The 17526-nt window shown below is 34.5% G+C and overlaps 1 protein-coding gene across 23 annotated transcripts in view; it reads left to right on the forward strand.

Annotated features, from left to right (window-relative positions):
- Positions 1–17526, forward strand: part of CNOT2 (CCR4-NOT transcription complex subunit 2) — a 117498-nt gene that overhangs the window by 62029 nt on the left and 37943 nt on the right. For 18 of the 23 annotated variants that reach the window (XM_072741748.1, XM_026001731.2, XM_026001726.2 and 15 more), the window contains one exon: positions 9354–9476. In XM_072741748.1, coding sequence (XP_072597849.1) covers positions 9354–9476 — 123 coding nt within the window. Of the gene's footprint in view, positions 1–5232; positions 5334–9353; positions 9477–17526 lie in introns of all 23 variants that reach the window. The other 5 variants (XM_072741756.1, XM_072741754.1, XM_072741755.1 and 2 more) reach the window with 1 other exon arrangement.

The following is a 17526-nucleotide window of genomic DNA, read 5'->3' on the forward strand; positions in this document are numbered from 1 at the left end:
GTATTGTACTGAAAATCATGATCTAACATCACATATTTTTTCCCTTAATGTGTACTTATTGGAAATAATTTCGTAGCAATGTAACCCTAGGTCTGCACTACTTTGCTTACTACTAATACTATTCTTTTAGGCTCTTGCTTTTCAGAAAGCCTTCAAATATTGTTTCTTTCATTCTCCCAGATTGATCCTGTATAATTCTTAATTAAGTGATTTCTACATTGTTTTGCACGTAACAAGACTTTCAAAATTATATCCAGGAAAAGTAGACTTAATATGGCCTATGATTGCTAAACTTTCTTCAGAGAAAGTATGTCATGCTTAAAGGGACTGAGACGCTGACTGGCACTTTAGGTCCTCAAAGTCTGGAATCCTCAGCAATTTATCCTCCTTTTCTCCCCTTAAATTCTAGAGTTGTGTGTTTTGTTTTGTTGTTTTTGTTTTAAATTTACTAGGAGCCTTGTAGAAATGCATAGTACCTTGGCAAAGCAGATCATACATCCAGTTTCTTTGGGATTTCCCTTCCTCCCTTCCTGTCCCTCTCTCTTAAGGTTTTTAAGATTGGTTTAAGATATTCTCATTAAGAAGTTTCCCTTACTCTTACAGGATTTGTTTTGTATCTTAAATGTAAAGATTTTCTGCTGTTGTATGTCCTTTCACTTGTCAAACTGATAGGGGCATTTATAGACTCTCAATAACACACTTTAGAGAATTTGTAAATTTTGGGGGTGTATTTTAAGACATGGTGTACATGGTTTTGGGGAATATGATCTGAGTAAAGCAGCTTCAGACACCAGAATTTAGTAGATGGTTTTTGGATTAGGAAGAGTAATGTGTTCTTTTCTCACTCTTTGCTTGCCCTCTGTTTTTTTCTTGGATACGTGCCACCCGGGTTTGGTTTTGTTTTGTTTTGTTTTGTTTGGATAAGACCTTTTACAAAATATCCCTGTAACCCCAGGAAAGGACTCTGTGCCAGAATATTTACCTGCTGTCCAAAATGATGACTGTGGATATGTTCACATAGCCCCCTAGTTTTTTGCTGAATCATGTTTCTATAACCAGAGTCATATGTTTCCTGTGCATCTACCTGTAAACTGTCTTTTCAGTATTCATTAAGGCTTTTACTGTTCATTTATTGGGCATTCTACATTTGCTGAAACTCAAGTGAATTGTTTTTATGTATTTCTATGCTGTTGGCTCAAGTTGTTGAGTTTAGAAATTCTGCCTTTAAAATTTACTTAAACTTTCACTTTTTCTTAGATCTATCCTAAGCAGATTCATAAATTATTCATTATTCTAGAACGAGTAGGACTTCATGAGTGGTATGTTTCTTACATGAGTAGAGAAAGATTTTTTTTTTAAAGATACTCAGATGTTGAGTTCTTTGTTTTTTGAGAAGCTAGATTTTAATTTTTTTCCAGTGTATGTATCCTTTTGTCCTTGACTTAAGCCCATTTCTTTTTTTAGTGTTTTTCAGGAATGAAATAAAATAAGGATTATTTATAATAGTTGTGAAACAGAATTGGTAGCTCAGAATCCTGTTACTGAAAAATACTCCTAAAACAAGAATTCCCTGGGTTCTCACTATTTTCTAGGTTGTCATGTATAATATTTGATTTAGGAATGTTCTAGTTTCACAAAATTTGGGCAGTATCTCAGTGAGGTTTGGTCTGTCACTCTTCTCTGTAATAGATAGTAAAAATACCAGATTATCTTGAGATATTATGGCTTTTCATGATTGGTTTCAAATGTTGATTCACTACATCTTGATAAAGTTGGTAAATATTAATGGTAATTGACTGATTTTTTTTTACCAGTTTCTGCTTATGTTGTAGACAACAGATAATTTTGTGTGTATATGTTTGTGAAGAAATACCAGATTATCTTGAGATATTATGGCTTTTCATGATTGGTTTCAAATATTGATTCACTACATTTGATAAAGCTGGTAAATATTAATGGTAATTGACTGATTTTTTTTTTACCAGTTTCTGCTTACCTTGTAGACAACAGATAATTTTGTGTGTATATGTTTGTGAAGTGTTTACTGATAGTGAATGGGAAATTGGGAGGGAAACAAAAGGAAGAAGTCAAATTCTGTATTCAGCAATCAGAGTGGATTAATAAAAACTCCCTTAGGGAAACTGTAAGAAAGGAACAGTCTGTTCCTCTCTCCTCCAAGGCATTGAATGACTTATATTTGGCAAATTTTTCCTTTATATTACAAAGTTCAAGCAAATTCTGTTGCTAGAAATGAAAAAAAAATTAATGGCTATTGAAAAGTCTTCATACTTTAATGTGAAATAGTTGATTTTATAATGAGACACATATATCAGCATGTTAACAGTAAAATTTCTGACTACACTAGAGAACCCACAGGAAGTTGCCATTAGGGATTTGTTCTTATTTGAAGTAATTTAATAGATGTATGCTACACATTCAGTGCTGCAGTGTCTATTTCAGTAGTTTATAATGAAATTTAGAGATTTTATAATCCTGATTCCCTGAAGGATTGTATTATTTTCACTGTATTTAGAAAGTACTTAAAATATTAGTTCATTTGGAATACGGAAACTTTTACTTTTTAATTACTTTTTAATTGGTGTAATCATGTTCTTGTAAGCATAATTTTTTTCTAAAATTAATGGAACTTTATCTAAAATGGATACAGTCAGTTTGGTAGTGAGTGGCTTTTATTTTACATACCTCTTCTAGTCAGTTCATTCTCATTTTTCAGCTAAAGAGATCTTTTTGACATGCACAGATATTTGATTCTAACATTATTATGTTCACTGCAAAATGAGCACCCTTCTCCTTTTGCCCCTAACTCCTATTCCCATCATGAAGCTTACAATTTAGAGGGAATACACACTTTAAAGTATTAGTTATATGTGTGAGAGTCATTGTATTATAGTGGTTAAAAAGGAGAACTCCAGCAGATTGCCTGGATTCATATCCCATTTCTGTCACTTATCAGATATGGAACCTTGGGCACATCAGATGTATGACCTTGGGCATGTTATCCAGCTTCTCCATTTCTCATCTAAAAATGAGAACTACACAAGTAAATACTTGAGGATTGCATAGAGCAATACATTTTAAAGCATTTAGAGTATATTGCCTGGCACATAGTAAGTGATCAATAAAAGTTCTTTTTTGTTATTGTATGATTGTAGTTATGGTAAAGTATTTTCAATGACTGTAAATCAGGAGCCCTAACTTAGTGTGAAAGTTTCAAATGGAAGAAAGAACATTCTAAATAGAGGTATAAGCGTATACAAAGGCCCTGAGGTGGAAAAAAATCTTGTGTAGGTGTGGCAAGTTTAGTTGTGGAAGGGTACCTGTGGAGAGAGTTACGGGTCAGAGTTTACAGAGGACCTTGTAAGCCTTATTATTGTTTTAGGAATCTGTTGAGGCATTTTGATCAATAGGGCTACAACAATTAAATTTTCATTTCATTCATTTATTCATTGATTCATTCATGAGAGACACATAGAGAGAGGCTGAGACTTAGCCAGAGGGAGAAGCAGGCTCCCTGCAGGGAGCCCGATGTGGGATTCGATCCTGGACCCTGGGATCACACCTTGAGTCAAAAGCAGACGCTCAACCACTGAGCCACACAGGTGTCCCTAAATTTTCATTTTAAAAATTCAGTTTGGTTAATGTGGGAGAGTAGATTTGAGGGGAATAAGAATGGGCTAATAAAGATCTGTTTGGAGAATATTGGAGATGCTTATGCTAAGAAAGATAAGGATAATTTCAGTGAATATTTAAAGTTAGTCTAGTCAGCTTGAGTTTTAATTGTTGAAGATCATAAAAGTTAAAGATGGCATTTTTTCAGAGATTAACATGAATAGGAACAACTGTGAATAACAAATTAAGTGGAGGCATAAGTTTTGTTTGGGGTCTTGAGAGAATTACTGCTACAAAATTATGTTAAGGTCAGGATCTCAGGATTCTTGGTCTGTATCCTCTGGGTAGGAGAAATTAACAAGAGATGAGAACATGAAAGTGAGTCAATGTAGTGGTTATTAGTATGGCGCCGTAATAAACTGTTAGTCAAGGGAAATCTTGCTTAGTTCATCACCTCGATTTTTGTACCTGGTTTTCCTGCCTATACTCTTGCCCTCTTAACCTGGCATTGAAGACCAAGCCTACTTTTCCTTACCACCTATCACAATCCTTCCAGACATCTTTTGTGTTAGCTATATTGAAAGTCTTGTTTTGTGGGCTTTCTCTCACTTCTGAGCACTTGTACATGCTGTCTCTTACAGGAAAAGTTTGCTTCAACCTCCCACCCCCCACACTTCAACTTTTAAAATTTCTTAAGTCTTTGTAACGTAAGTTCTTTGATAATAAAATCGTATAGTCGGTTTCCCTCAGACACAAATATTCCCTTATTTGTGCCCTCAGTACCTGTGTAGATTTTCATATTGTAATTGTTTATTCACAGGTATGTTTCCCAGCTAGACTATTAACTTGTTCAGTACTTGGAGCTGAGGACTCCAGTGGTTGAGTGACTGCCTACCACTCAGGGTGTGATCCTGGGGTCTTGGGATCAAATCCCACATTGGGCTCCGCAGAGGCAGCCTGCTTCTCTCTTTGTCTATGTCTCTGCATCTTTCTGTGAGTCTCTCATGAATAAATAAGTAAAATCTTTAAAAAAATTTTAAAAAAAGACTCGGAGCTGTTACTTTTGTATTCATTACCACAGCTGTTTTTTTTGTTTGTTTTTTGTTTTTTGTTTTTTGTTTTTTTTTTAAGATTTTATTTGAGAGAAAGAGCATAAGCTAGTGCAGGTCGAGGGGTTAGAGGGATTCCACCCTGGGACCACGACCTGAGCTGAAGGCAGACACTTAACTGACTGAACCAGCCAGGTGCCTCACTGTACGACAGTTTTTGGCATAGTTCTTATAGTATCCCTTCAGCATGTTCGTTGAAATGTGAAAGCATACTAGTCAGAAGGCTAAACCGAACTAATCTAGAGCTTAAACTAAGATGATGATAGGAAGGATGGCAAAAAAAGATGTGAAAGCCACTTTGAAGAAAGAACAGAACTTTGGATGTACAGAACAAAACAAGAGAAAATAACTTGGAAAATCAATTTTAAATACTGATTTAGTTTATTGTACTTCTTAGGTAGAAATGTCTAGGGTACCTTAAAATTTGCTGCTAGAACCTTGAGTTAATCCTGGAGATAGATTTTGAAATCAACCTACATTTGTTTGCTATCAGGAAAAGGACCACTCTGCCATGGATGTGTTTCTGTCCCTGGGAATAGGATTCCATGCCCGGGCCAACATTTGCCAGCATTATAGACAATAAATGATTTCAGAGTAAGTTCCTCTCCAGAGGCCTTGCTGAAGGAAATATGTGTAAGATTAAATCTCATCCTGCCTTGGGTATGATCTGAGTCTGTTTTTCACCCTTTCCTATGTGGTTTTTTCAGATGTATATTTTCAAGTTTTTCATTTATAAGATGTCCTAGTTTTGTTTCCCTGAACTTTTTAAAAAGCTCCAGGCCTTGCTTTTTTTCCTTCTGTTCTTTAATTGTCATCCATTCCACATGTGGCCACTTTACTAGTCTTTGAAGTTACTGGTTTAGATTATCTTAAGTACACGGTTTTACAAATATTTTTTTTTTTTGTGATTCTGATTTATTGTATTTGAGTTTGTAATACTGTATTTATTTATGTTTGAAATACTATATTTAAATGTTGAGGGTGTCATACCTTAGGAATTCATAGCTAAATTAAATTAAGAAGAAGTATACTGGGAAAATCCAGCCAGCTTGGTGCTTCCACTCTGCCTGTCACTTTATCCCCTTCTCTGTACTATTTCATTTTGATACCTACTCTTTTGCAAGGAGGGTGAGTGGTGGGAGGAGGTTTGGGGTGGGGGTGCTTAGGATGATAAGATTAGTGTGAGCTAACCTATATATTTATCTTTCTGATTAGAGTTTGTGGAATCAAAGGAAAGATAAAATGTCTTTATTAAATCTTTTAGACCTATGTTCAAAAAAGGCTTAAGAAACTGCTTTTGGTACATATGTATGTCATATCAAATTCTTTCTTGGTAAAATCTCACTTTTTGCTTCTCCTGATATGAAAGTCCAGAGAGAAGGTAGTCGGTTAACAAAGTAGATGTAAGCCCTTGATATGTTTGCTTGAAAAAATGCTGACAAATTGGTATATACTAAAGATTCTCACGAATGGTTTATATGATGTAAAATGTAGTATGATTTTATTTTTTAAATTTCCATTTACCAAATTGACTTTAATATATATGGCTAAAATTACCAGTAATTTCAGTATATTCTTGTCATATCCTCTTTGAAATGGATAAAAATTGATTTCTAGATTCCTTTGGTTACTACTTACTCTCTTCCAGGAAATAATGTAAATACCTTAGCCTTTAGTATCATCCATTCATCCATCCATTAGTGTCTGGTCTCTCTCAGAATATATCCTTTTTCTAACCATGTTGTCCCCACTTCTACCACTACCTCTGTGGTCTAATTTACTATTATTTCTCACCACCTGCTTCCCTTCTTCTTTTCTGTCCATTCCGTACAGAATAACTGTAGTTGTTAAAAAATACATATGTCAAATTGTTACTCAGACTATCCCCAAGCCCTATAGACTTCTGTCTCACATGGAATAAAATTAAAATTCAAAGTCCCTCAGGGCCTGCAAGGCACAGCAAGATTTGGGACCACCAGTAACTGACTTCTAAGTTCCTACTGCTTGAGTCACACCACTGAGGATCTTGCTGTTCTCTGTGTCTGTTGAATAATCTTCCTACAGGTCTTTGTGTAGTTGGTTCCCTTACTTCTTTGCTTGGTTGTTAAATTCCTAGTTTCATCTTTCATGGCTTGTCTAAAATACTTTTACTACCCCAGTGCCTCATTCTGTGTGGAATAAAGCACAGACTCTTAAAAATGAAGTAAACTAGCTTTTATGAAAAACTTACTGTGTAGTTCTGTTCTTTCCTTTTCTCTCTCTCTCTCTCTCTCTCTCTCTCTCTGCCCTGGATCAGATAATTCTTTATGTCATTTTGGTACTTATTCCTGGACTGGTGTTGCGTTTGGAGAGCAAGCAAAGTATTAACACTCTTACCTTTCTTTTCTTGCTGAACTCATGTAAGAATAATTCATATTTGAACTGATTATATAATTTCTGTGTTGAAATACACAAAACAAAAATGAAATTCTGCTTTCTGGTATTTTCTCTTTCTTTTGCCTCCCTTCTCTCTCTCTCTTACACACACACAGTGAGTGTGGGAAAATTATATTAATGAACGAGGAACATTTCTGCTCTCCTTTGAGGGATTTCATATGGTTTACTTTCAAACAGTAAAGCCTTTTACACAATATTGACATGAAGTTTTTTATTCTATACAGTTAATTTCAATTTTGGAATTCTAGGAGTGTATAATGGTTTTGATGATAAATGTCATACAAAAATTGTTAAGGAGAGTTTACTTTGTATCCTTTGAGTTGATTTATATGTGTATAATTTGATGAGAGGTAACCCTGGTAGTCTCCTGATATTTTACTGAATTTTCTAGGTATCATGCCATTTCCACATGTTTACCTTTCTGAGAATTAGAACTTAATAGTAATGATCCTTTAAAGAGAATTAAATATATCCTTAACTTTCACAAAATAAACTTTTAAAATCTCATCTGTAAAGACTCTTAATTGCAGACTAAAGTGCTTTTTCCACTGTTACTTTTCTGTAATAAAACTCCTTAAAAAACACTTCTTTTTCCTGTTAAAGACTACTTAGGGGCTTGATGGATAGGCATGTGGGATTCTACTCCCTGAAATTACATTCAGAATTACAGAAGAGCTTCTATGAGATTTACCAGGGAGTCTACTACTAAAGAAGTTTAAGTATATTCTAACAAAATAATAAACCCTTTAAAAATAACTTTCTGTATTTCACACTAAAGAAATTAATAACCCCCAAACAGTCACTAAATTGTCATCAGACTGTTGCTCATATTTAACTAAATACCTTTTTCTCAGACCTTAAAAGGAAGCATGGCTAAATATTTGAGTTTCTTAAAAACTTAACAGGGGACCATAAGATATAAAGCAATTATTAAATAGTTTGGTGCTTTCAACAAACTTGTATGTCAAATATGGTCATTAAAGACTGGAACTTTATCGGTTCACCATGCCTACCCATAAATAGTAGTAACTACACGTTTGATTTTGAAATGTGAAGTAAAAGAAGTTGTTCATTTCTTATTTATAATTGAAGAAAATACCCTTATTCACTATGAGTGTACAAGACAGATGTCAAATTTGATGTGAGTTTTTCCCCACAATTTTTGTGAAAAGATGTAGTCACTATGTAGTCAAGTCTTTACAAATGTCTTCCATCGTGACATTTCAGTTTACTTCAGACTACAAAGTACCATTGTTGGAAGACACATTGACCAGAAATAACCTAGTCAGTTGATAGTTTTGGAAACCTTATAAAGAGGTCATCCTAAGGAGAAAAAATTAGCACAGGGTGCCTGCCTGGCTCAGTAGAGCATGCGACTCTTGATTTTGGGGTCATGAGTTCGAGCCTCACATTGGGTGGAGAAATTACCTAAAAAAATAAAGAAATGTGACCATTTTCTAACACTGCCTTTAAAAAAAAGATAATTAGCATAGGTTTAGTAATTATTTGTATTGGTGTTAGTTCAAAATTACTAATATTGAATGTGGTAAAGACTTAAAAAAACAAGAGTAATAAGCAGGTTACGTAACAGAAACTGTAAAGTTAAACCAGGATGGTAAATGAAACGTCACTGTTATGTGAAGTGGGTCCTTGTGGCTAGAGATAAAGTTTCTGGTTTGCCATTATTCGCTGACTCAAGTGCTATACATCTCAATAAACTTATTAGATTGTGAGTGAAGATGATATGCTCTGGAAAACAGATCATTTACAAACTAGACATAATGATGACAAAATACTAATACTGAAGATATGTGTGAGGATTTTGAATAATTAAACCTGAAGTTAATTTTTTAAAGATCTTTGTATGGGAAAGTTATATTTGAGGTTGCAGATTTCAAGAATAAATGATATTTCTTTTAAAGTAAGTGGAATTATTGTATTAAATAGGCTTTATTAAGTTTCTCCTCTTGCTTTTTAGAGCCTGGAAACAAAAATATAATACTGTATTCTTATAGTTAGATTTATGACTTTTTCACATGCCCCATTAGCCCTCCCTTAGTTGATCTGTTTCTTTATCTTAGCATTGCTTCTTTTATCTTCTGTTTTCCACATAGGAGTTTGTTAAAACGTGGGATCTTCCAAAATATTACTTTTGATAAAAGCAATCTTTTTGTTTAGGTGACAAACAGCATGTTTGGTGCTTCAAGAAAGAAGTTTGTAGAGGGGGTCGACAGTGACTACCATGACGAAAACATGTACTACAGCCAGTCTTCTATGTTTCCACATCGGTCAGAAAAAGATGTAAGTTAATCAGTTATATTGTGTTTACTCAGCAGTGTATGTCTGTTTCTTTCTGGCTCCTGAAAAGCAGTATGTGAAATGCAGAGTACCATCTTTGTTTGAGGGACTGTGTTTTAGGCGCAGTGCTAGGCCCTAGGGATACAGAAATGATGCCCTTACATATTAGTGGGAGATAAAATGTCCTATACCTCTGAAGTTGGGATATGGTTAATACTGTTGTAAGAACTACTCAAAGACAAGAGGTAAACATCATATCACTTTTCGATCATCAGTTGTTGTTTTTTTTAACTTGTGAAGTAACTTGGTATTTTTATATTAAAATATGCCTATAGAGTAGAAAGCAGATTTGCAAGATTTAAAGATAAAATAGGAAGATTCAATGAAATTTTACCTTTGTTGTGTAATCTTTAGGCTGTAATCCTAAACTTTAGTTAGTAAGAGCATCTCCTCTGTTCAACTATAGGGTTGCTACTACAGAAAAATTTTTGAAGAACTATGGTCAAAACATGGAAGGTGATATAGAGGTGTGGATTAATTAAGTGCTTTGGAAGGCGAGTAGTTCAGTAATCCCATTTGGATTGAAAGGATTTAACATAGCTAAGTCATAATTAGTAAATTGATAAAATATTTTAAAATAAATTAATGGTTATTTCCAAATTCTAGTATGCCTCTTTAAATTATACACTATATATTGTAGTAGTCAAACCAGGTGCATTTTTGTACTTTGTACCCACCCACTTTTTTTATCCTTTCAACCCTTTATGCTGCTCCAAATTTCCCTCCTCTTTATAACAATCTATTCTAGTTATTAACCTGATGAGATTCTTACTGATATTTAAAGCATTTATAAAATTGTAAGATATGTAACAAATGCTCTCATTTTTCTTTAAAGTTGATCATTAGTAAATCACTTCCTATGTCTTAGAATTTCACAAATTTGTTTAATCTGGTGATCCCCCCCCCCCCCATTGTGGTATTACTCCCCTTTAATTCAAAAATTGTCATTTTGGCAACAATGTATCAGTTGTGTTCTTAGGAGTCTTCCAAATATGTGGTGACTAATGTCCTCTAATTAATTTTCTGTTACCTTATTGTCCATTTATATACTCTTGGATATAGATTATAATTGAATTTGTTTTTTCTTAAGTTTCTGTGTTTGTGTATTGATCTTGTAGTTAAAGAATTTGGGATATAGTTTTTGCAAAAACTATAAAACTTATCTATGTGTATGTTACTGTGATTCTATAGTGCAAGTTAAGTTTTGTGGAAAAAATAGTAATGGAATATTACTTATTGATGAAAAGCACTCATTCTGATTAGGAAGATAAGCCTTCACACTGCAATCTGGAATAAAGTATGTATAGAGAATGACAAAGATGTCTGTCTTCTAGAGAGTAGAAATACTGTGTATCAGAGGTTCTTAGTCAAAATGATTAAATACACTTACATATGTTGGTTACCATTCCTGTTTAGCTTTGTCACAAAAATAACAGTGATTTGCTTTACAACCCCCCCCCCCTTTTAAGATTTATTTTTATTTATTTATGATAGAGAGAGAGAGGCAGAGACACAGGCAGAGGGAGAAGCAGGCTCCATGCAGGGAGCCCGACGCGGGACTCGATCTTGGGTCTCCGAGATCACGCCCAGGGCCAAAGGCAGGCCCTAAACTGCTGAGCCACCCGGGCTGCCCGACATATTTTTTACTGGAAAGTAAAAATATACCAGTTTTTACTCTCATCAGTTGTTACCTTTAAGTCTTTGCAGTATACAAAAGAAACTTACTGTTTTAAAATACACTAAAACAGGGGTTCCTGGGTGGTCAGTGAGTTAAGTGCCCGACTGACTCTTGATTCTGGCTCAGATCATGATCTGGGGGTCATGAGGTCTAGCCCTGCTTGGGGCTCTGTGCTGGACCTGGAACCTGCTGAGATTCTTTTTCCTTGTACCCCACCCCCCCTTAAAAATACTTTAAGACATTGTTAAATTTACACATATGCAGTCATGTAGTTACATATCTTTTCCATACAGTTGCTGGTCATTTGTTTTTCTTCATTTGTGGATTACCTATTTTTGTGCCATTTTCTTTCTTTTCTTTCATTCTTTCTTTCTCTCTTTCTTTCTTTTCTTCTTTTTCTTTCTTTCTTTCTTTCTTTCTTTCTCTTTCTTTCTTTCTTTCTTTCTTTCTTTCTTTCTTTCTTTCTTTCTTTTTTCTTCCTTCCTTCCTTCCTTCCTTCCTTCCTTCCTTCTGTCTTTCTTTCTTTCTTTCTTTCTTTCTTTCTTTTTCCTTCCTTCCTTCCTTCCTTCCTTCCTTCCTTCCTTCCTTCCTTCCTTCTGCCTTTCTTTCTTTTCTTTTCTCTTTTCTTTTTTCTTTTCTTCTTTTCTTTTCTTTTCTTTTCTTTCTTTTCTATTGCACTTATTTATTCATGAGAGACACAGAGAGAGAGGTAGAGACACAGGCAGAGGAAGAAGCAGGCTCCATGCAGGAAGCCTGATGCAGAGTCCCGGGATCACATGGTGCCATTTTCTATTTTTCTATTGAGATGGCAAATCTTGTTTATTTGTCAGCATTTTCCATAAATTAATAGTCTCTTGTGCTTTGTTACAAATATTTTTCGAGTGTTTTTGCTTGCAGTTTAATGAGTGATTTTTTTAATATAAAAATATTTATCATTCTTAATTGAGTTTGACTCATCAGTCTTTTTATTTTTGTGGTTTCCGTTTTTGAGACCATACTTTAGACTTTTTCCAACTACTTTCTTCTAGCATTTTGTGCTTCATTCTTCAGATATAACTTAGGTCCCTTAGAAATGTATTTTGGTTGAGGCACTTGGGTGGCTGAGTCAGTTAGTTAAGCATCTGACTCTTGATTTTGGCCTAGGTCATGATCTCAGGGTGGTGAGATTGAGCCCTGCATGGGGCTGTGCGTTGAGTGTGGAGCATGCTTAAGATTCTCTCTCTTCACGCCTCACTCAAGCTCCCCCCCCCCCCCCGTCCCCTCCAAAAAAATGTTTTTTGGTTTAAGGTGTGAATATTAGTGCCTGGATCTCTACCCCTGTACTCCTCCCACCCTCTTAGTGAGGTTGTCTAATATCCAGTTGTCCCAACACCAGTTATATTTTAGATCACAGGTTAGAAAACTTTTCCAAAAAGGACCAGGTAATAAATATTTTAGGCTTTATGGGCCAAGAGGCTAAATAAAGGATAATTATGTAGGTATTTATATAACCATTTAAAAAGTAAAACTTTTTTTATTAAAGTAAATATTCTTAGTTCATGTGCCCTACAAATACAAGTAGTGTGCTAGATTTCTCACATAGGGAGGAATTTGTTCACCCTTGAGGTTAGACCATTCATTTAAGGCTATTTTTTTTTTTTTTTTAAGATTTTATTTATTTGTTCATGAGAGACAGACAGACAAGCAGGCAGGCAGAGGGAGAAGCAGGCTCCATGCCAGGAACCCGACGTGGGACTGGATCCCGGGTCTCCAGGATCACGCCCTGGGCTGAAGGTGGCGCTAAACCGCTGAGCCACCCAGACTGCCCCATTTAAGGCTATTTGAAATCTTCTCTTAATATATATATAATGTCTGATGTATTCTTGGGCCTGTTTCTAAACTCTTGTTCTGTTTCTCACACTGATTCTATGGCAGAACTACAACATAGTTGAATTGCTGTAGCTTTATAGACAATTTTCACATCTTAGGTAAGGTCTTTCACATCCTTCTTTATAAAAATATTTTTGACTATTGCACATTTATGCTGATTATCAGAAGTCTGTCTTTTGTTATTTATGCTTTTTTAATAAGTAGAGTTTTATGGCTGCCATTTTTGTTAAATTTATCTGATTGTTTTTTGTTGATGTAATGAATAGTTCGTGTGTGTTTGTTTTATAACCAACTACCTAAGAAAACACTTACTAGTTTTTGTTGAATTGGGAACAGGAACATAGGTTCTGTAGGTTCTGCTATTTGATTTTATATCTCACTCACATGACTTACTAGCTAGTTGTCCTTGGGCAAGTTACTAAGTCCCTGTGTGTTTCAGCTTTTTCATCTATAAAATAAAAATAGTAAGAGTACATGACTCATGGGTAGGTATAAGGATTGAATAAATAACTGTATGCAAAACTTTTAGAAGACCAGAAAGTAAATATTAAGTAAATTTTACTACTAATATGAACAATAGTAATATTATTCCATTTGATTGTCTTGGGGTTTTTTTAATAGTTATGTATATCATCTGCAAATAACAATTTTATTATAAAAACTATTGACAAGAAAGCTTTTAAACATAACAAATGGCTGGTATATTTTTGTAATTTTTTTCTCTGGAAACAAAATAATTTCAAATTATAATTTATGATAAAAACTGGCCAGTGATTGAGTCAATCATAAGCCATTTATTAAAAAACATCCTGATTTACCTTATCCATAAAGTATAAAATGTAACTCTATCACATGCATGGTTGTAGAAGTATTTGGGAAGCTGTTTTTCATGTGACTGTACTAATTAAATTGTTAAGTAGTTCTTTAGGACTACTTATTTTCCAAGGCATTTTATTTCAAGAGATTCCTATATATGTATGTATTTTCCTAAAAAAAATGCTGAACTTGCTATTTTGAAGTATAACACTAGCTTAATAAATTCTACAGATGTTATTTCAGTGTTTTCATAAGCTTAAATCAGGCAGATGTGGATTTGATTTCATTTTTATCATTATTCTTTTTGGGGGACATTATAGACAAAAGCATTCATATAAGGTATTAATAGCTCTTTGAGGATTATATAATTTACGCAGCTTAGAGTTTTTGCTGTCTTTAAATATATTTGTATTTTAATTGCTAACCTTTTCTAGTCATATCTGTGCACTACTCCATGATTCTTAAGCATAATTATTTTAAAAGCACAAACTCGTGGGAAATCTTTTCCCCTTGTTTTAATATATGCTGTAAAAACATAAAGTATGACACCTATTCCTTACTTTTTTTGTTTGTTTTTTCCTATTCCTTACTTTTAAAAAACTCTTAAAACTGGTTAAGAGTAGACCACTTCCTTATTTTGAGAGACAACATTCTGAACTCTTGCCTAGTTTCTGTACTTTTGTTATCCTACAACAATTGTGGCTGCTACGATTTCTTTCAGGCCAATTAATAACCAGTATTTCATGAAAATATGTTATAAATAAGGATACCTTCTATTACCATTATTGTTGTCATTGTTGTGATTAGTATTACCTACATTTTGGAGTCATGCTTGGCGGAGTCTCCAGCTCATTGCATTCACATTCCTTTCTACCTGAAGACCTTGACACGGTTTGTTTGTTTTGTATTTCAGATCTTCACACCTCTCTCTCTCTCTCTCTCTCTCTCTCTTCTCTCTCTCTCCAGGTATATGCTAAAATACCTTCCCCCAGAAGGCTTCTCTTTTCCTAAGTAGCCTTGTATATACTATACTACTGTATCTTTTTAAATTCTTTCTTGCATTTTCACAATCATAGCACCTCTTTACCTAAAAGTTATATATTCATCAATTGTTTATTATTCTCTCTACTCCACCAGAATTTAGGCTTAACAAGGGCAAGGACTTTGCCAATCTAGTTTACTGCTATGTTCTTGAACCTGTATATAATCACAGAATATAGTAGGCTATCAGGGAGTCTGTTAAAGGGAGGGAAAGGAGTTGATACTGAAAAAAAAGAAAGATTATTTGCAAATGATATGATTATTTACCTGAAAAACTAAAAAAATCAGCTTTAAAAATAGAAAATATGGATGTGTATAAATGTGGAAATTCTTATGGCAGTGATAACCTGATAGAGTTAAATGTAAATCAGACTGTATCTAAAGAAACTGGAATTAAATGTCAAATCATTTGAAGGAAATGTTCTAAGACCTCTGAAATTCATTGACATTCACATAATATTCAAACTCCGTATTTTAAAGATAAAAGCCTACTTCTAAAGGGGAGTTAAAATGATACACTTAGAAGATAAATTGTGATATGTACAAAAAGAATCACAAAATGTTTAATCTCAATAATGACAATAAAAATTCATAGTTAGAAAATGATACTTTATTTCTCTCATACTAGTAATAGTAAGGCGGTGCTTTTTTAATGGAAGAATAGTAACTGAGGGAGCATTGAAATAATTGCTGGAGAACTATAATTAATGTAGACTTTCAAAAACAGTTTAGAAATGAATATTAAAAGGCTTTTAGGGACACCTGGGTAGCTCAGCGGTTGAGCGTCTGCCTTCGGCCCAGGGCGTGATCCTGGAGTCCCAGGATCGAGTCCCATGTCAGGCTCCCTGCATGGAGCCTGCTTCTCCCTCTGCCTGTGTCTCTACTTCTCTCTCTGGGTCTCTCATGAATAAATAAATAAAATCTTTTTTAAAATTTTTTTAAAAATTTAAATAAATTAAAAAATGTGAGCATGTCTTCAATCAGTAATACGCCTTCCTATTTGTCTCTAACCTAAGATTTAGACAGTATAATATAAAGATGGTCATTGCTACATTTTGAGTTCGAATGTTAAATGCCCAAAAGGAATTAATTACTTGGCTATTCCAACATGTATTAAACTTTTTAAAAACTGCTCATTTTAAAGCATAAGTTACAAGGTTCTATGACTTACTGTTTTGTTTTTCTGACTGTTCCCTCCCTTCTTTCTCCTTTCTTCTGATTTTTTTAAAGTATTGTCTTGTAGTCTTTCTTTGTGTCTGTTAAGGTTTCATTGTGACTCCATGGTTTAATTTTTTAAACCATACTGTTGGGCAGCCCGGGTGGCTCAGTGGTATAGCGCCACCTTCAGCCCAGGGTGTGATCCTGGAGACCTGGGATCAAGTCCTACCTTGGGCTCCCTGTATGGAGCCTGCTTCTCCTCCTGCCTGTGTCTCTGCCTCTCTCTGTTTCTCTGTCTCTGTCTCTCTGTCTCTGTCTCTCTCTGTGTGTGTCTTTAATGAATAAATAAATAAAATCTTAAAAAAAAAAAAAGCCATACTGTTTAATTTTAAAATGTTTTTCAGATTCTGTCCTAGGTTTAGAACTTGTTTTCCTTTGTGGGTGGCTTTCTACCCCCACCTCCCGTTGGTAGATATGATATAGTCAAAGTTATAACTTGTGATTTTTAGAGGATACTTAAACTAATTTAATTTTTTAATTGCTTTTGTGGTCAGGGAATTTCTATTTAACCAAACTTTCTTGCATTTTGAAGTCCTTTGTTATTAAGAAAATATATATATTTTAAAATATTTTATTTATTTATTCATGAGAATACACAGAGAGGAGAGAGAGGCAGAGACACACACAGGCAGAGGGAGAAGCAGGCTCCATGCAGGGAGCCCGACATGGGAATCGATCCCGGGTCTCCAGGATCACGCCCTGGGCTGAAGGCGGCGCTAAACCGCTGAGCCACCGGGCTGCCCAAGAAAATATTTTCTTGACTAAACTGATTTTAATGTTTCCAAAATATGTTTTGTGATTGAAGGTACATTAATTGGAGGGAATAATTGAGAAGTGATCACTATTAGGAAGCATAGAATAACACCTTTGTGTTGTTATGGATTGAGGACAGGAACTGAATTTGGTTAAGTTTTCAAATATATATACATATATATATATATTTTAAGATTTCATTTATTTATTCATGAGAGGTACACACAGAGAGGCAGAGACACAGGCAGAGGGAGAAGCAGGCTCCATGCAGGGAGCCTGATGTGGGACTCGATCCCAGGACTCCAGGATCACACCCCGGGCTGACGGCAGCGCTAAACTGCTAAGCTACTGGGGCTGCCCCAAATATATATATTTTGAAACAAATTTTTAAACTTTTTTTTTTTTTTTGGTCATGAATTTCAGAATTGTATCTAGCAACAGTGGAAATAATTTTTAAAAATACAGTTTCTAACTTACTGATTTTTTTTTAACATTCTATATAATAAACCAAGGATAAATGGGCTTGTTGTTGGGTCACTGAAATAACTTTAATCATATTACTATTTCTTCTAGTTGCTTCCTGATTTTTGTTGTTTGACTGCAGTTTGTTAGACTGAG

This window comes from Vulpes vulpes, chromosome 16 (assembly GCF_048418805.1).
Source record: "Vulpes vulpes isolate BD-2025 chromosome 16, VulVul3, whole genome shotgun sequence".
NCBI classification, from domain to species: domain Eukaryota; kingdom Metazoa; phylum Chordata; class Mammalia; order Carnivora; family Canidae; genus Vulpes; species Vulpes vulpes.